Genomic DNA, 20,595 nt, shown 5'->3' on the forward strand with positions numbered 1-20,595 from the left:
GACTGCAGCCATGAAATTAAAAGACGCTTACTCCTTAGAAGGAGTGTTATGACCAACCTAGATAGCATATTCAAAAGCAGAGCCATTACTTTGCCAACAAAGGTCCGTCTAGTCAAGGCTATGGTTTTTTCAGTGGCCATGTATGGATGTGAGAGTTAGACTCTAAAGAAAGCTGAGTGCCAAAAAATTGATGCTTTTGAACTGTGGTGTTGGAGAAGACTCTTGAGAGTCCCTTGGACTGCAAGGAGATCCAACCAGTCCATCCTAAAGGAGATCAGTCCTGGGTATTCATTGGAAAGACTGATGCTGAAGCTGAAACTCCCAAAACTTTGGCCACCTCATGCGAAGAGCTGACTCATTGGAAAAGACCCTGATGCTGGGAAAGATTTAGGGCAGGAGGAGAAGGGAATGACAGAGGATGAGATGGTTGGATGGCATCACCAACTCAATGGACATGGGTTTGGATGGACTCTGGGAGTTGGTGATGGACAGGGAGGCCTGGTGTGCTGCAGTTCATGGGGTTGCAAAGAGTTGGACATTACTGAGCAACTGAACTGAACTGAGGCCATTAATGACCTAGGAAGAACAGTTTCCATTGAAGTGATGGGGGACAAAAGTGTGATTCCAGTGAGTTTGAGAAAAATTGATGAAATAGTTGGTTAGAGTGTGTATAGACAACTTGTTTGGAATTTTGTTGTAAAGGAGAGCAGAGAAATGGGTTGATAACTGGAGAGATACCTTCAGAAGAGATCCTTTTTAAGATGAGAGGGAAAATACACTTACTCAGTGTCTCATATTGCTGTGTGTGGTCAAAATCAGTTGATTCTTAGGATATGTTAGAGAATTAACATTCTCTTTGGTTTATTTGACCATCTTGTTCTGTACCCGTCAAGGCTTACAAACCATGTGTCAAGAGTCTGCAAAGGAAATTGTTATAAGTCATTAGCAGAATCTAAGAAGATTGGGATTTACTCTGGCATAGAGATGAATACCAGGAAGTAAAGAGAAATAAGGGAATACGTACAAGGAAGTTAGTCCTGCCACAGGATTGTGTTTGGGAATAGTTTAGAATCTGGTCAAGGCTATATGAGAAAGTATTTCTAGGTTTGAAATAATGCCAAGATTTAATTTATTACATTAAGTGCAACATCATTGTGAATATGTTTGTGGTGCATATTTCTACAGTGTCTCTGTGCACAGCTTTTATTGACCTGTTGTTGAAAGAACCAACTGTGTGTTACAAAAAGTTGAAATCTCCTCACAGACCTTCAGTATTCCTATTTTTGGCACAGTTTTCACCTTCTCTAAGTTTGGTTCTGAGCCATACTAAAACCTCCCTCTACTTCCTCCCTCTGATTTTAGAATGATCTGATGTTAGGTTTTCAGAGTTAAATAAATCAATTCTGTCTGGGATGTTTGCATTTGTAGTCTTATTTCTAATTGTGGAATGAAGATCTTTTTGTAAGAATAATTAGGCCCTCTTTCTGTTTTGTAAATTGTAATTCCTTCTAAACTGAGATAGAGGAGAATTTTGAAGATTTTTCTTCTACCTTTACCAAATTTGTTTCACAGAAGGGTGAAACAGACTGAATCTCTTCCATGGGAGTGTCTTATCTATAAACAGAACTATGTATCTACGCTGGGCATCTCCTTTCCTGCTTCTAGTTAGTGTGTTGTTGTTCAGTCTCTTGGTCTGAGTCTTTGCGACCCCATGAAAGTGCATGCGAGTTAGCATATGGGAGCGCACAAAAACTTTCTGGTCCCCTGGTGAGAATAAGAAAAACAAAAATCGCATTAAAAAAAATTAGAGGTAGCAAAAAATCAGTGGAATCAAGGAAGCCTTGGTGAACTGATTTCCAGAGATACATGAACTTCTCATAGGTGAGTCAAGAGTGTGGCAGCTTCCCAGCCTGGTTTCAGTATAGGATGAAGCAGTAAATGGAAAGACTGAAGGGCTGAAGATAAATCATCCAATCTTCAAGAGACACTGTGGGCTTTTGGGGAAAGGGTGGGTATCTGACAAAGCCCCAAAGCAAAATTAAATCATTGAGCCTGATAATTTTATCTACCTTGAATTTTGCTTAAAGAGGAGTACAGGAGGGGTTGAAAAACCTAAAGAAATGTATAGTTCTGCAAATTCTAATGGTTCTTGAATTATGGGACACTGCTGGAGTTGAATCTAAAGGTAAATCAAACCCAAAATATGCAGAACTGTAGCCCAATTTCTTCCTATCTCAGATTTTGACAAGATCAAAAAGATATGACTGTGGTTGAGGATGAGAAGTTGGGGATTGAATTGATCACAGAAAAATTCACTCTGATTGAAGGCAGGAGGAGAAGGGGACGATAGAGGATGAGATGGTTGGATGGCATCACCAACTCAATGGACATGATTTTGAGTGAGTTGATTTTGAGTGAGTGAGCTCTGGGAGTTGGTGATGGACTGGGAAGCCTGGTGTGCTGCAGTCCATGGGTTGCAAAGAATCAGACACGACTGAGCAACTGAAGCTGCAGTCTGAAAGCTGCAGCCAGTTTCAGCTCAAATTGAATCTGCTAGAAATCTGAATTATCCGTGACTCATTCTAACTAGGGGTTTCCCATGTAGCTCAATGGTAAAGAATCTGCCTGCCAATACAGGAGACACAAGGGTAGGAAATGGCAAGGCACTCTAGCATTCTTGCCTGGAAAATTCCATGGGCAGAGGAGCGTGGCGGGCTGCAGTCCATGGGGTTATAAAGAGTCTGACATGACTGAGCGACTGATTGAGCATGCATGCATACATCCTAACTGAGAGAAGAGCATAATTCTCTGAGAAATAAAGAAAACTTAACAGTTTTACGCTCATTTCTCAACCCTCATTTTATAAAAAGGATTTAGAATACTATGAAAAAATATGAAACATAAAACAGGAAAATATGATTATATAATTAAGAGAAAACAGTGAACAGACTTCTTAGATGACCCAGAGTTAGGAGTCAGTGAGTTAGGAGACAGTTATTTTAAAGCAGGATAGCATGTGAAGGATTGAGTATTTCAGGAGAGTGATGGAAACTTTGGAAAAATACCAAATGCATATTCTAGAACTAAAAAATGCAGTATCTTTAAAAACACTGCTCAAATGGCCTTGATAGCAAATCTGTTATAAGAAATAGACCGTAAGAAATGGTGAGTGTGTGAATAAATACAGAAGTCTGTTTTCTGGTCTTTAAATTTATATAAGTGACAGTGAATGTGTGTGTGTGTGTGTGTGTGCATGCGTGCACACTCAGGTGTTTCCAACTCTTTGAGACCCCATGCACTGCGTCACCATCAGCCCTTCCAAAGAATATTCAGGACTGACTTCGTTTAGGATTGACTGGTTTGATCTCCTTGCTGTCCAAGTGACCTGACAGACTTATCTGACATGAAATTTTCCAGGCAGCAATACTGGAGTCGGTTGCCATTTCCTACTCTACACCTCCTGTGTTGGCAGGCACATTCTTTACCCCCGCACCACCTGGGAAGCCCTGGGATTTATAATATATGGAAGTAAAGTTTATGACCATAGCATGAAACATGAGAGTATAAACAAACACATTATACTCTTTTGCATTTGTTATATATAAAATTATATATGTAATTAGAATAGTATAATATTATTTGAAGGTGGACTATGATGAATTAAGAATATGTGCTGTACATTCCTAGAGCAGCCAAAATACATGTGTTGTGTGTGTAGGACTTAAAAGTCCGCACAATGAGATTATATAGGGAAATAACTATATTTGGAGGCAGGAAAACAGGAACAAAGAACAAGTTAAAAATAAATAGTAATGCAATAAACTTAAATTATACAAGTAATTATATTAAATACAAATGGTCTAAGCCAAGCATTGAAACATAGAAATGGTCAGGTTGGATAAAATAGCAAGAACCAACTATATGCTTTGTACAAATGGGCAATTTAAAAACAAATTTGGTTAAAAGCAATAGTGGAAAAAGGTATACTAACACTTATCAAAAGAAAGTTGTTATAGCAAAATATACTTTAAGGATTATTAGTAGAGTAAAAGGACATTTTATAATGATAAAAGGATCCATTTATCAAGAAGATATAAGAACCCTAAATGTATATTTACAAAATATTCAGAATACATGAAATAAAATTTGATAGAAATAAAAGGAGAAATGGACATTTATACTTAGAGATTTCAGTACTTTTCAGTAATTAGTAGAAAAAGAATACCATAAATTAGGAAGGGTATGGAAGATTTGAACACCACTGTCAATCAGTTTCACATGACATTTTTTGAATACTAAGCCCAAGAGATGCAGAATGTGACATTTAAATATACATGAAACACCAAGGTAGATCTCATGTGAGGATGTCAAAACTTCAACATACTGTGGAAGACTTGAAATTATACTATTTTCTTTGTCTACAGTGAAATTAAGTTAGAAATCAATAACAAATGAGAATTCAGTTCAGTTGCTCAGTTTTGTCCAACTCTTTGTGACCCCATGGACTGCAGCACGCCAGGCCTCCATGTCCATCACCAACTCCTGGAGCTTACTCAAACTCATGTCAATGAAGTCGGTGATGCTGTCCAACCATCTCATCCTCTGTTGTCCCCTTCTCCTCACGGCTTCAGTCTTTCTTTCAGGGTCTTTTCCAAAGAGTCAGTTCTTTGCATCAAGTGGCCAAAGTATTGGTGTTTTCAGCTTCACCATCAGTCCGTCCAAAGAATATTCAGGACTGACTTCCTTTAGGATTGACTGGTTTGATCTCCTTGCTGTCCAAGTGACTCTCAAGAGTCTTCTCCAGTGGCATAGTTCAAAAGCATCAATTCTTTGGCACTCAGCTTTCTTTTTCTTTATAGTCCAGCTCTCATATCCATACATGACTACTGGAAAAACCATAGCTTTAACTTGACAGACCTTTGTTGGCAAAGCAATAGCTCTGCTTTTTAATATTCTGTCTAGGTTGGTCATAGCTTTTCTTCCAAGGAGCAAGAAGAGTCTCTTAATTTCATGGCTGCAGTCACCATCTGTGATGATTTTGAAGCCCCCCAAAATTGTCTCTCATTTTTTCCATTGTTTCCCCATCTATTTGCCATGAAGTAATGGAATTAGGAGATCCCTGAATGGTGGTGTTTTTTGTTTTTTTTTAGCCATACCATGAAGCTTGCGGGATCTTAGTTTCCTGGCCAGGGATTGAACCCCAGGCACTTGGCAGTGGAAGCTCAGAGTCCTAACCACTGAACTCTTAGAGAATTCCCAGTCTGAATGTTTTAAAATTAAGGTGATTCTGAATAACTCATGGTTAAAAGAATAAATCAAATGGAAAATGAACATTTTAAACAAATTCAAAGACAACATATCAACATTTATGAAGTGAACTTCAGAATTCATAGCTTTAAATCTTGAAGAAGAAGAAAATATTAGAATCATTACTTAATAAGTTTTAGCCTAAGAGAAAAAGACAAATTCAAAACAAATAAAAAGGCAGAAAATATAGAGAAAATGGAAATGAGTGAAATGGAAAATGTCCCATGTAAATGAACAAATTGTAAAATTTTCTCATTGGAAAAAAATCAGTATAATTGGTAAACTTAATGTTTAGAGCAATTTATATAACTCTTGAACTTGTGAATCAGCATGTGGTCTTTTATCCCTGGCTTCTTTATGGCATCATGTCCTCAGGGCTGCATTCAAGGAAGGTAAAGCAGTAGTAGTAAATCTTAAGGCAGAGGCACTGTTGTTTGCTTAACTTCTGCCACACTGAGTTGGCATAAGCAAGTCATTGTTGTTTAGTCACCAAGTCACTTCTAACTCTCTTGTGACCCCATGGGGCTGTAGCCTGCCAAGGCTCCTCTGTCCATGGGATTTCCCAGGCAGAAATACTGGAGTGGGTTGCCATCTCCTCCTCCAGTCAGCCCAATTTCAAGCAGTGGGGAATAGACTCTGGATCTCTTAATCTTGGTGGTGAAAGGCATTGTGGCCCTGTTTCTTGATTCATAGTGGTTAAATCTCAGGTCAGAGGTCTGGGATTTTACCCTATTTACAAGGTACTGTGTTAACTTGCCAGAAAACACAAACCAGAGACAAAGGGTTTATTACTCCCTGGAAAGCAAGCAGCCACCAGGGCAGTACTTGTGTTGGTTACTTGAGCCTGAATCTTCATAGGGCTTCACAGTGAAGGTCAGATGGGACCTGCACAGGTAGTAGTGTGCACTGAAGAAGGGAACCCTGAATTGGGAAACCTGACCACACATAGGACCACTCATGACTTGTCCTGTCCTCAGGAGAGTGAGAGAGAGAAACCTTACCTTTACTCTGGAATTTAAACAAATCTTCTCTGGCGGCAGGGGATGAGATGATTAGATAGCATCACCAACTCAATGGACATGAATTTGGGCAAACTCCAGGAGACGGTGAAGGACAGGGAAGGTGTGCTGGTGTGCTGCAGTCCACAGGGTCACAAAGTGTTGGCCATGATTTAGCGACTAAACAGTGAACAACGATCTCTGGAGAGAAGACATTGAACTGCCTCAGTGTTGCTAAATGTTATTATCTGGAATGTATCCTTATATAAACATCTTAAATTGGCTGTAAATGACATTGTTCAGAGAACCCAGGCTATGCAGAAATGTGAGATGCTCATGGAGAATTATTTTCTTATATAGTGTATCTGCTTGCACAATAATATGCATTCTTCCCATATACAAAATCTTATCACTCTTCTCACTAGAGTGTCATGTCAGACTTGAGTCCAGTATCTTTATCATCTAACCAAGGTCCAAAGACAGATAAGGCTCTGCTATGCCATTTTGTAATTAGAGAAATGCAAAACAAAAATACAGTGAGATACTGATCTTCACCTACTACATAGATTAAGATTAAGAAAGACTGAGAATATCAAGTGTTGGTGAAAATTTAATTGGAACTCTGGGAGTGGTAAGTGGTAAAACTACTTTCTAAAATGATTTGTTTATTTTTTAAGAATAAAATTAAACATGCCTATAGACTCAGTTCAGTTCAGTCACTCAGTTGTATCCCACTCTTTGCGACCCCATGGACCGTAGCATGCCAGGCTTCCCTGTCCATCACCAACTCCTGGAGCTTGCTCAAAGTCATGTCCATCACGTCGGTGATGCCATCCAACCATCTGATCCTCTGCCATCCCCTACTCCTCCTGCCTTCAATCTTTCCCAGCATCAGGGTCTTTTCCAGAGTCAGTTCTTCACATCAGGTGGCCAAAGTATTGGAACTTCAGCTTTAGTGTCAGTCCTTCCAATGAATATTCAGGGTTGATTTCCTTTAGGATTGACTGGTTGCAGTCCAAGGGATTCTCAAGAGTCTTTTCCAACACCACAGTTCAAAAACATCAATTCTTTGACACTTAGCTTTCTTTATGAACTGTGATCTAGCAATTTCACTCCCCTTTATTTACCTGCAAGAACTGAAGCCTACATTCTCATTAATACTTGTACACAAATGTCATAGCACTCTTATCTAGGACAGGTTGTCTTGGTGAGGGTATTGACTGGAAAGTGGCACACAGGAATTTTTCTTGGGTGAGGAAAGATTTTATATCTTGATTGCTGTTGGTTATATGGATGTATGCATTTGCCAAACTATACTTTAAAGGTCTATTTTATTATGTAAATTATGTAAAAATATAAAAGTGGAAATTTCTGCAGCTGTGGGAACTCCTTATAACTTCAATATGTATGTCAATTGCTTTATTCGACCTTAAGTTTTTTTAACATATATATGCTAACCATTGTTTGATATAAAAGTTTGTTTGGTTAACGTTGCTGGCATTGACGAAACTTTCTATCAGCATTCAGAAAACTAAGGTCATGGCATCTGGTCCCATCACTTCATGGGAAATAGATGGGAAACAGTGGAAACAGTGTCAGACTTTATTTTGGGGGGCTCCAAAATCACTTCAGATGATGTTTGCAGCCATGAAATTAAAAGACGCTTACTCCTTGGAAGGAAAGTTATGACCAACCTAGATAGCATAATTCAAAAGCAGAGACATTACTTTGCCAACAAAAGTCCGTCTAGTCAAGGCTATGGTTTTTCCAGTGGTCATGTATGGATGTGAGAGTTGGACTGTGAAGAAGGCTGAGCGCCAAAGAATTGATGCTTTTGAACTGTGGTGTTGGAGAAGACTCTTGAGAGTCCCCTGGACTTCAAAGAGATCCAACCAGTCCATTCTAAAGGAGATCAGTCCTGTGTGTTCATTGGAAGGACTGATGCTGAAGCTGAAACTCCAATACTCTGCCACCTGATGAGAAGAGTTGACTCATTGGAAAAGACCCTGATGCTGGGAGGGATTGAGGGCAGGAGGAGAAGGGGATGACAGAGGATGAGATGGCTGGATGGCATCACTGACTCGATGGACATGAGTGTGTGTAAACTCCAGGAGTTGGTGATGGACAGGGAGGCCTGGCATGCTGTGATTCATGGGGTCGCAAAGAGTCGGACACGACTGAGTGACTGAACTGAACTGAACTGAACTGAGCAGGGGTCAGACAGCAATGCTGACCTTAAGAGACATGTAGCTATTTCATCAGCCTTCTTTCCTCACCTCTTGCTGTATGTGCTGTAAGGCATAGCACATTTTATACATATAATTATTTTTATCCTTCAGGATCAAGTGCTCCTTTACAGTATTTGTTTTTTTCATTACATAAGTTTCTTACCTTTTTATTCTTGTTCTTTTACATATAACTATTTTCATTGTTTACTAGCATGTACTTATAGGTAATGGGTTAATAATGTTCATAATGTTCCTCAGAAGTAAGCACAGGTTGTATCAAATACAGATTAGTAAATATGATAGCCATAATTAAACTAAAATCTTTCAGAACAACTAAACACCATCTGATAGTTATGGGCATGCCTGAGGAGCCTTTGTTGTGCATTTTAACTTCTGAACTCTTATTTAAAAAGATCATTCCAACATAAGATTTCTCTTAAATCTAGCCAAGTATAACTTGTGATCTCTTCAGATCCATAGGGAAGTATACATACTATATTTTTTAAAACTTTTACAGTGATTTCACTTTTCAGTTACAAATATTTCCCAAATGAGAGTTTATCAAAAAAGAATGGGAAGGGGAAAAGATGGTAATTTGAATATAGATATACGACTGTGGATTATTGTTGAAACTGTTAGGGGGAAAAAATCACATCAGCATTTTCTTTATAATAAAGAATCTTGAATTATAGCTGATCTTCTAAATCTGAATCTCTAAGGGAGAAGCTACAATAATCTGTAGTTTTGAAAAATAACCCTAAGGTGTACCATGGCACCCAAGGTTTTTTTTGGGTCCATGAGCAACTTTTTTCTTTTAACTGGCTGGAAACTTTATTGGGATGGTCTATGAATGGTTTTCCAAATCTGTTTATAAAAATGTATCTTTCTCTTACTAGATTATTCCCTACACATCCACTATTGTGAGTCTTGACTTGCCATCTATTCTCACTCCTCCTGTATTTTTCAGTGTCCTTAATAACTGAACTACCTGGGTTGTCTATATTTGCTATGATGTTATCCTTCTCCTATTTCTTGAATCCCCTACAAACAGCATTTTGTCTCTATTACTCCTCAGTAAGATAATCAGTGACCTTTACCTTATTAAACAGTGGCAATTAAAGTTCTTACTAACATAGTTGATAACTTCCTCCTTGAAATAATTTTTTCCATTTAGCTTTTAGAATATACTTTGGGTGAATGAGGGGTGCTTTCTCTTGACTCACTGCCTCTTTTCAGTGTCCTTTGCTGGTTCTCTTCTCTTCTTTATGACCTCTATTTTTATAGTATCTCAGGGCTCAACCATTGAATTTGTTTTCTTCCTTCATTCCTTTCTTTTTGAACCTGTACTCTTCTATCCACGTTGATGCCCTTGATTCTTTCATGTAATTTATAACTTTGTTAATTTTTTAATATTTAGTTATTTGGCTGTGTCAGGTCTTAGTTGCAGCACTCAGGATCTGTGGGTCCCAGAGCATGTGTGCTTAGTTGCTCAGTGGCATGTGGGATCTTAGTTCCCTGACCAGGGATTGAATCTCTGTCGCCTGCATTGAAAGGCAGATTCTTAACATTGCACCACCAAGTAAGTCCCTAATTTCATTACTTTAAATATCTCTGAACAGATAACTTCCAAATTTATAGTCTCAGTTTGGATTTCTTTCCACATCTCTGGATATTCATGCAACTGTCTACATAAGATCCCACTAGGACAGCTTTCAGGTATTTCAAACTCAAGTCTCTAAACACAAACTTTTCTTCTCACTAACCTCCTTCTGTAGCCATATTCCATCTCAATTCGTTGTTAGTCCCATTTTATCAGACTACCATGTTTGTAGGAGTATGTTGCGTGACAAAATAAGTGGCCATCTTTGCTTGATATACACAGAGGTGTTTTTTGTGGTATGTACTATGTGTAGAATTTGTGGAGAAAGTTAACTCAGCAGTCCTAAACAATTTTTTATAAGGACAAATAGTCTAATATATTTAGAGTGACCCTTTAAAATTCTGAAACACGTATTTATTAATATCACTGAGCTTTTCAGAAAAAGATTATTCATGATGTATGTACTTTTAATTAATGCTGCTGTTTTGGGTTTGGGGCTGTCCTGTTTTGGAATGTGTTGGTTTCAGGTACAGAAAACCTAGCAATGGTTTAAGCAAATAGAGGATTTGATTTTCTTACACATCAAGAAATCCAGGTATTTCTGTGGTTGGCATTGGCTCAGCTGCTCAGCAGTGCTGTTAAGAGACCCCAGCCTGCTTTGTCTTTCTATTTTATCAGCCTTATTGGTAGGCTTTTAATCCTCATGCTTGTTGATTCATAGTCATCATGTTCACACCCGTCCCTAGATAACGAAACAGATGTTTTTCCAGAATCCACTACCATTCTACCCCCAAAGTAGACTTCTAAGTACGTGTCATTGAGCTTAACTGTGTCATCTGTCACTTGTCCACCCTTCTTGGAAAGCTAAAAGTGGGTATTTAGCTAGGTCCATTACCACCTTGAATAAAAGAAACTTCTGAAAAGAGGGAAAAGACTGATAAGCAGTTAACAATGTTTGCCACAAAGAACCACCAAAAACTACTAAATTTTAAGTATAATTGGTGATTAGAGTGTATTTGCTTGGGAAAACTTTTATTGTTTCCCAGTAAGCTCAAATAAATGGGATTTTAATGGTAGATAGAGTGGTATCTGTTAATATAGGTGAGGGCTCTCAATAGTCTAAAAATATTATGAACAATAAATCCAGTTACTATTGAGAAATTAGCAATTTTGTGTGTGTGAGTTTATGTGACTGAATTATACAGGATTTTAATTTAGATTTTGAGATAAATAAGAAATTGGAAGAGATGTTCCTTAAAATCATAAAGATTATTTTTATTGTTAATTTTGTTTCTTTTTTTTCGTTTTCATAGAATGTTGGCTCAATTAAGAAACATCAGGGAGATAAATTCAACCCAGTGGTAAGTAGTTTTAATTTCTTTTGTTAGAAAGTGTTTGCATTATTACTATGCCTTTTATTTGGTTGGCGCCTCTTCCTCCACTGTTTTTGTATCTGCCGTTTTAAGCCTGATTTATAAAGTGGCTCTTAAATCACAGCACTAAAAGTTTAATGAACAGTCCCCATGTGGATCACTTCCTGTTCAGATCGAGTCAGTCTTTCTCCCTGTGCTTTACTTCCTTGCAGTATTGTATAAGGGAGGATCTCTTTGAATTTGGTTACTCATTTCTCTCTCATGTGGTGCTTTCCTCCTCTGACGTCAATAATTAAGGTCCCCCTCCTTTCTTATCAATTAGCACTTTTAGTCTGCTAAATTAGGATCCATTTTTGTATTTGTTCAAGGACCACTGAATTTATTCTGAGGTCTCAATTGTCCTTTTCACTGCCTCTGTCCACAGGAAGTTCTGTTTTGTTTTGTTTTTTAATTCTCAAAGTTTTCATTTGAAATATAAACTCTTTGCGGTTTCCTAAAGCTAAGTATCTAGGTTTTTTTTTCTGAATTCACATTCTTTTCTGAGAAGTTCTGCAGTATTATTAGGACTACAGAAACGTCTTAGAGGTCATTTTACTTCCATTAGCAATTATTCTGCCCTGTAAATTGCCTTCTACCTCAAGTGCCCTGCACATACGATTTAATATACTAAATAATATACTAAAATAAATATACTCTTCTTTTTTTCTGACCACTCTGTGTAGCACAGGAGATCTTAATTTCCAGACCAGGGATTGAAGCCATGCTGTCTTTATAAGGAGTGTGGAGTCTTAAGCACTGGACCACCAGGGAAATCCCCCACTCTTAAATCATTGTATTTGGTAACAGTGTGTCATGTTCCATTATTCTCAGCTGGGAGTTACGCTTTCAAATCCATTATGATTTCTGGAAAATGGATTTTTTTAGGACATATTTTGCAAATTATTGAATACTATCATATATAAGTATAAGCATATAGTAGTTATAATATGAACCAGAGTAATAGTTTGAAGTATTATATTAGTGCTGTCTCTACAGTAATAGAAATGTTCCTTATCTTTTTTTACTCAGTATGGTATCCATTAGCCACCTGTGAGTATTGAGCATTTACAATATAGTCAGTGTGACTAAGAAACTAGATTCAAAATTTCATTTGATTTAACTTGAATTTTCAGGTTAAAATGCCACTCTGTCTACCATATTGGACAAAGCAGATAGTTTTTTCCCCACTTTTCTTAAATGTCCCCCCTAAGTCATTATCAGTTGAAAAAGAAAGTGTATATTCGTTTTTAGAATCTTTTTTTCATTATCTCATTAAACATACAAGTATAAGCTAAATTCCCCTTTAGTGATTAAATTCTTATTAGGTCAATAAAACTGCTTTTTCTGAGTAAAATGCACCTTCATAAAACTGTGGTGTGGGAGAAGACTCTTGAGAGTCCCTTGGACTGCAAGATCAGCCCTGGATGTTCTTTGGAAGGAATGATGCTAAAGCTGAAACTCCAGTACTTTGGCCACCTCATGCGAAGAGTTGACTCATTGGAAAAGACTCTGAGCTGGGAGGGATTGGGGGCAGGAGGAGAAGGGGACGACAGAGGATGAGATGGCTGGATGGCATCACCGACTCAATGGACATGAGTCTGAGTGAACTCCGGGAGTTTGTGATGGACAGGGAGGCCTGGCGTGGTGTGATTCATGGGGTCGCAAAGAGTTGGACAGGACTGAGTGACTGAACTAAACTGAACTGAAGCATATTCAGTAAACTTTATTGACAAAGTAACTTTTTTTTTTATTGAGGTATAGTTTATATATAACATTACATTAGTTTGAAGTATATGACATAATGATTAGTATTTGTATATGTTGGACGAAGAAGGCAATGGCACCCCACTCCACTACTCTTGCCTGGAAAATCTCATGGATGGAGGAGCCTGATAGGCTGCAGTCCATGGGGTCGCTGAGGGTCTGACGCTATTGAGTGACTTCACTTTCACTTTTCACTTTCATGCACTGGAGAAGGAAATGGCAACCCACTCCAGTGTTCTTGCCTGGAGAATCCCAGGGACAGGGGAGCCTGGTGGGCTGCCGTCTATGGGGTCGCACAGAGTCGGCCACAACTGAAGCGACTTAGCATATGTTGGAAAATGATCCTTATAATATGTCTAGCAACCATCCATCACCATACATAGAAGCAATTTGTGTGTGTGTGTGATGAGAGCTTTCAATCTACTGTCTTAGCAACTTGCAGATATGCAGTACAGTATTATTAGCTGTAGTCACCATGCTGTACATTACATCCCCATGACACAGAAATTTTAGATAGAAACATTTGATGTTTGACATTATTAGTGTAAGGAAGGAAAAATTTTCCCTTCCCCCTGTTAGGGTTCCTGGCTGGGTCTGAAAATTTAACTGACAAAGACAGATTAACAGGAGAAAAATGTATTCATTTGTTTAATGTAAGTTTTAAAGGACACAGGGAGCCTTTGTAAGGAAAGGAAGACCCAAAGAAACAGTTAAACAAGTATTTTTATGTGATGTTTGATGAAGTGGACTGTTGTGTAGAAATACAATAGGTCAAAGAGTAAATGTAGTAAACGGGGAGATTTAGCAGGCCCTGTTCATTAGAATTTCTCTCCCTTCGTCTTTAGAGATACCTTCTAGTATAAAGAGGACCCCTTTAACAGAAACATGTTTATGACCTGTTTCGGGGGGAAAGGCACAGAGATCAGAGTGACCTTCCTGCTTCTGCTATTTTCTCAAATTCCTTTAGGTTAAGATACTAAGTATTCCCTGAGTATCGTATTTTGTCCTGAACTCCCATCAGTTGTTTGTCTCTATAAACCCTAAAGGAGAAGTATGTAGTAAAGACCAATTGATGTTTGATTTCTGAGATGAGTATATCCTAATATATTGAGAAATAGTATAGTGCAGTATGAGTACAGAATCAGTTTCTTTATGGAAAATGGGGATGATAATAGTACATGCCTTAAGATACATGAGGATGAAATGAGAATAAGCATATAGTTTATATGAAGAATTTAGCACAGTGCCTGGTGCACATGGTGATTAAGTAAGAATAGTCAGATTTTTTTTTCTTTACTTGCTAGGGAAATACTTAACCCTTACTGTCAAACACTTTAAGAATATGATATAATTTGAAGAGTTAGAATCAATGCCTTGCAGATTCATGTTGGAGCCTGAGGCAAAAAAGAAAAATTAGTCATACTGATTCCGTCTTTACTTTTAAATTAACCGTGGATTAATGAATTATTTTTCCAAGAGTTTGATTTTTTACAAAAATGTTGCATTAAAATACTTAGTTTGATTACTGAAGGGTTTTACTGTGTCTGAGGCATTTGCCTCACTGGCTTTAACCTAGTCTTGGCTCTGGGTAGAAGTAATCTAATACTTTAATGGAGTCTTCTGCCTAGGGCAAGAATTTATTATTATTTTGCAAAGAATTGATAACATTAATTAGAAGTCATTCTTATTTTATTGAGATGGGCTTTTTCTTTTAGTAAATTAATGTTAACCTCCTAGTTGGAATTAACCTCTGTATGTATGTATGTGTTCTTAATAAAACTAGCCTTGAAAATTTTCACTAATTCAGAATTGAATCTTTCCCCCAGTTAGATTAAAATGAAGTCTGCACTGGTGGGCTGCCGTCTATGGAGTTGCACAGAGTCGGACACGACTTAAGCGACTTAGCAGCAGCAGCAGCACTTTATTGAAGCAAGTTTCTTCTCTAGTGTGTAACCTTAAGCAAATATAAAATCTGTACACTTTAGAAAAATTAAAAGAACAACATTAATTGAAACAAAATATACTTCGCATAGATAAGAATTCTGATGTGGGAGAGTTACAGGAAAGTTAAATGGCTGGTTAGGGAGACCTGAAAATACCTTTGCACTCCCACTTTTCTACTCAGAATTGCATATAGTCAAGTTCTTAATTAAGAAGCAGCTCTTAATCAGAAGTTAAATAAATTTCTTTGTTATATTAGGGTTTTTCTTGTTGATGAGCAGACTTAATAAAGCCTAGTTCTTTTCAGTTCAGTTCAGTAGCTCCGTCCTGTCCGACTCTTTGTGATCCCATGGACAGCAGCACTCCAGGCTTCCCTGTCCATCGCCAACTCCCGGAGCTTGCTTAAACTCATGTCCATCAAGTCAGTGATGCCATCCAACCATCATCCTCTGTCATCCCTTCTCCTCCTGCCTTCAATCTTTCCCAGCAACAGCATCTTTTCCAATGAGTCAGTTCTTCCAAGGTGGCCAAAGTATTGGAGTTTCATCTTCAGCATCAGTCCTGCCAATGAATATTCAGGGTTGATTCCCTTTAGGATTGACTGATTGGATGACCTTGCAGTCCAAGGGACTCTCAAGAGTCTTCTCCAACACCACAGTTCAAAAGCATCAATTCTTCAGTGCTCAGCTTTCTTTATGGTCCAACTCTCACATCCATACGTGACTACTGGAAAAACCATAGCTTTGACTAGACGGACCTTTGTCAGCACAGTAATGTCTCTGCTTTTTAATATGCTGTCTATGTTTGTCATAACTTTTCTTCCAAGGAGCAAGCGTCTTTTAATTTCATGGCTGCAGTCACCATCTTCAGTGATTTTGGAGCCCAAGAAAATAAAGTCTCTCACTGTTTCCATTGTTTCCCCATCTGTTTGTCATGAAATGATGGGATCGGATGCCATGATCTTAGTTTTCTGAATGTTGAGTTTTAAGCCAGCTTTTTTACTCTCCTCTTTCACTTTCATCAAGAGGCTCCTCAGTTCTTCTTGGCTTTCTGCCATAAGGGAGGTGTCATTCTGAAATGGTTCTTTTAGAAGCATATAAATGGTTACTTTGAACTGTGGTGTTGGAGAAGACTCTTGAGAGTCCTTTGGACAGCACAGAGATCAAACCAGTCAATCCTAAAGGAAATCAACCCTGAATATTCATTAGAGGGACTGATGGTGAAACTGAAGCTTCAATACTTTGGCCACATGATGTGAAGAGCCAACTCATTAGAAAAGATCCTGATGCTGGGAAAGATTGATGGAGGAGAAAACGACAGAGGATGAAATGGTTGGATGGCATCACCAACTCAATGGACATGAGTTTGAGTAAGCTCCAGGAGGTGGTGATGGACAGGGAGGCCTGGTGTACTGCAGTCCACGGGATTGAAAACATTCGGACACAACTGTGCGACTGAACAAACAACAACAACAAATGGTTACTTTTAGGATCATTTTGTGAAGTACAAAAGTGCTTGAGTTTATTTTTAAATTCACTATAAATTTGAGTGTGAAGTGAAATGGGCCTTAAAAAGCATTACTACGAATAAAGATAATGGAGGGGATGGAATTCCAGCTGAGTTATTTCAAATCCTAAAAGATGATGATGTTAAAGTGCTGCACTCAATATGTCAGCAAGTTTGGAAAACTCAGCAGTGGCCACCAGACTGGAAAATATGTTTTCATTCCAATCCCAAACAACATTCAAATTACAGTGTAATTGTGCTCATTTCACATGCTAGGAAGATTATGCTCTAAGTCCTTCAAGCTAGGCCTCAGCAGCAGTACGTGAACTAAGAGCTTCCAGATGTACAAGCTGGATTTAGAAAAGGCAGAGGAACCAGAGATCAAATTGTCAACATTCATTGGATCATAGAGAAAGCAAGGAAATTCCAGAAAAACATCTATTTCTGCTTTATTGACTATGCTAAAGCCTTTGACTGTGAATCACAGCAAACTGTGGAAAATTCTTAAAGAGATGAAAATACCAGACTACCTTACCTGCCTCCTGAGAAACCTGTATGCAGGTCAAGAAGCAATAGCTAGAACCAGACATGGAACAACAGACTGGTTCAAAATTGGGAAAGTAGTGAGACAAGACTGTATATTGTTACACTGCTTATTTAACTTCTCTGCAGAGTACATTATGCAAAATGCTGGGCTGGATGAATATCAAGCTAGACTATCAAGCTTGATTGCCAGGAGAAATATCAGCAACCTCATCGTATGCAAATAATACCATCGTAATGGCAGAGAGTGAAGAGAAACTAAAGAGCCTCTTGATGAATGTGAGAGAAGAGAGTGAAAAAGCTGGCTTAAAACTTCAACATTAAAAAAGCTAAGATCATGGTATCCGGTCCCATCACTTCATGACAAATAGAAGGGGGAAATGTGGAAGCAGTGACAGACATTTTTTTCCTTGAGTTCCAGATTCACTGTGGACAGTGACTGTAACCATGAAAAAGACGCTTGCTCCTTGGACGGAAAGCTGTGACCAACGTAAACAGCATATTAAAAAGCAGAGACATCACTTTGCCAACAAAGGCGTGGATAGTCAAAGCTATGGTTTTTCCAGTGGTCATGTGAGAATTGGACCATAAAGAAAACTGAGCACTGAAGAATTGATGCTTTCGAAGTGTGATGTTGGAGAATACTCTTGAGAGTCTCCTGGACTGCAAGATCAAACCAGTCAATCCTACAGGAAATCAGCCCTGAGTATTCATTGGAAGGACTGATGCTGAAGCTGAAGCTCCAATACTTTGGTCACTTGATGCAAAGAGCCAGCTCACTGGGAAAGACCCAGCTCACTGGGAAAGACCCTGTTGCTGGGCAGAAGGAGAAGGGGGCGGCAGAGGTTGAGATGTGCGGATAGCATCACTGACTCAATGGACATGAATGGTTCTGAGTAAACTCCAGGAGATGGTGAAGGACAGGAGAGCCTGGCATCCTATAGTCCATGGGATCACAAAGAGTCAGATAGGACTTAGTGACTGAACAACAACAACAAATATAAAAAATTTGATAGGAAAGCAGTGTAAATGCATTCTGTTGAGTGTGTTTACAGAAGGGAATATTTATCTGTGAGGTATAAACTCTGAGAATTGAACTGGAATAGTTTGTTTTGAAAAATTGTTATAATGCTTTTACTAAACTTATTTTTGTTTGCATATTTCAGTGTCTAAAAATGACTACAAAACGAAGTTTATTTGTGCGGTTGGTACCATGTCGTTGTCTTCGAGGAGAAGAGGAGACTGTCACTACTCTTGATTATTCTCATTGCAGTTTGGAACAGGTTCCCAAAGAGATTTTTACTTTTGAGAAAACTTTGGAGGAGCTCTACTTAGATGCTAATCAGATTGAAGAGCTTCCAAAGGTATGTTAATCTGATCTTTCAAGAATTGCCTTTGGTTATTTTTATGCCTAGAAATATGATATTCCTAGTGTTGCCATAATGCTGATACATATGTATATATTATTGCCCCTGTTTTGGTTTAATTTCATCTTTAGGATATGTAACACAATTCAGGTTTTTTAAATTGAATTTTTAACCTTTATCTCTTGAAGTTAATTGCTTTATCTTTTCAAGTTAATGGCTTATTTATGCAAATAATTTAAAATTTTATATTTAATTCCAGGCTTGTTAGAGCCACTAAGGTAGATAGTAAAGTGAAGTGAAAGTCACTCAGTCATGTCCAACTCTTTGGGACCTCATGGACTATACAATCCATGAAATTCTCAAGGCCAGAATACTGGAGTGGGTAGCAGTTCCCTTCTCCAGGGATCATTCCAACCCAGGGATCGAACCCAGGTCTCCTGCATTGCAGGCGGATTCTTTACCAAATGAGCCACCAGGGAAGCCCAAGAATACTGGAGTGGGTAGCAGTTCCCTTCTCCAGGGGATCTTCCCGACCCAGGAATTGAACTGGAGTTTCCTGCATTGCAGGCGGATTCTTTACCAGCTGAGCTACCAGGGAAGCCCAAAGTAGATAATAAGACTCTATAGTTTCTGCAGCCAACAGATTTACCTAGACAAAGAATTGAAATTAATGTTTTTCTAGTTTTCATGAGTTTTTGATCTAGTAATTGAGGATAAATTGTCCTTTTAGTTATCACATCAGAATTTTGTTTTTTTAACAGCTTTGCAGAGGTACTATTCTGTTTTCCCCATTTCAGTTTTGTTTGGAAGGGCTTTGGAGGACCTAATGTTTCTGAAATATAGGAACAACTAGCAGGAGAAAGTTGGTTTGTTGCCATGAAACATCCTCTCCCATTAACAACTTGCTTGCTAAGATATTTTAGTTGTTACTTCTTTTTTTCCCTTAAATTCTAACCTGACTTCATCCCCTACTCAGTTTCTTATTTTTGCAGAGAAAGTTGCAATAGTTTTACCACCCAAACAACAGTGTTTTTTAAGCTGTGGGTGTAGACTCATTAGTGGCTCATAAAAATCAATTTAATATATGGGGCATTTCCAAAAAATAAACTCTTATTTGAACTGGCAGATTTAGAAGACAAAAAATATAAGACATCCAATTAAATTACAAATTTCAAATAAATAGTAATTTTTTAGTGTAAGTGTGTTTCATGCAGTGTATAGGACACCTCTCTCACTAAAAAAATTATTGTTTATCTGAACTTCAAGTTTAACCAGGCATCCTGTATTTTATTTGGTAACCCTAACTATCATAGAGTAAAAAATAGGGAGTGTTGCCTGTATCTACTGTAACATAAAATATTTGTTTTAGATTTATGTGTGTATTTATATATATCCCGGATGGCAGCATTGTTTTGAAAGAGTTGCTGTTTGGGTGGCTAGTATAGTAGTAAAATCATTCTGAAAGCCAGCACCATCTGAGATTGTCTTATAAAGAAATCTTTATATAGCTATGGATAAAATATTAGAAGTTGTGGGTTGCATGATCATGAATTTCTTCCCTAGGTTGTGATAGGGTGCTTTGTAATTGACTGTTTGCTTGCATGTTATTTTTCAGCAGGGAATTTATCTTCCTTAGCTAGGTCTCCTAGAGAAAATGGAAGACCAAAATTAGTCCCATTTTCTAATCACCACCAGTGAGGTCTCATTTTGGGAACTGTGTTGAAAAGAGAGAGGGATGCTATGATAGTGCAAATAACTGAATCACTTATCATGCCTAGCAATTTTCCATTTTTGGAAGAATGCTCTCCTTAAATAGGATTTATTCAGTGCCATCCTGCACACAGTTTTGTTTTTTCCTAAAGATTTTACTTTTTAAAGCAATTCTAGATCCACAGCAAAACTAAGAGGCAAGTATAGAGATTTCCCAAG

At 38.1% G+C, this 20,595-nt stretch overlaps 1 protein-coding gene across 9 annotated transcripts in view; it reads left to right on the plus strand.

Annotated features, from left to right (window-relative positions):
* The window catches only part of ERBIN (erbb2 interacting protein), a 129,510-nt gene that overhangs the window by 34,650 nt on the left and 74,265 nt on the right, over positions 1–20,595 (plus strand). For all 9 annotated transcript variants that reach the window (XM_070357531.1, XM_070357533.1, XM_070357534.1 and 6 more), the window contains exons 2-3: positions 11,447–11,494; positions 18,466–18,663. In XM_070357531.1, coding sequence (XP_070213632.1) covers positions 18,475–18,663 — 189 coding nt within the window. In that variant the 5' untranslated portion in view covers positions 11,447–11,494; positions 18,466–18,474. The remainder of the gene's footprint in view (positions 1–11,446; positions 11,495–18,465; positions 18,664–20,595) is intronic.

The sequence above is a fragment of the Bos mutus genome, chromosome 20 (genome assembly GCF_027580195.1).
Source record: "Bos mutus isolate GX-2022 chromosome 20, NWIPB_WYAK_1.1, whole genome shotgun sequence".
NCBI lineage: Eukaryota > Metazoa > Chordata > Mammalia > Artiodactyla > Bovidae > Bos > Bos mutus.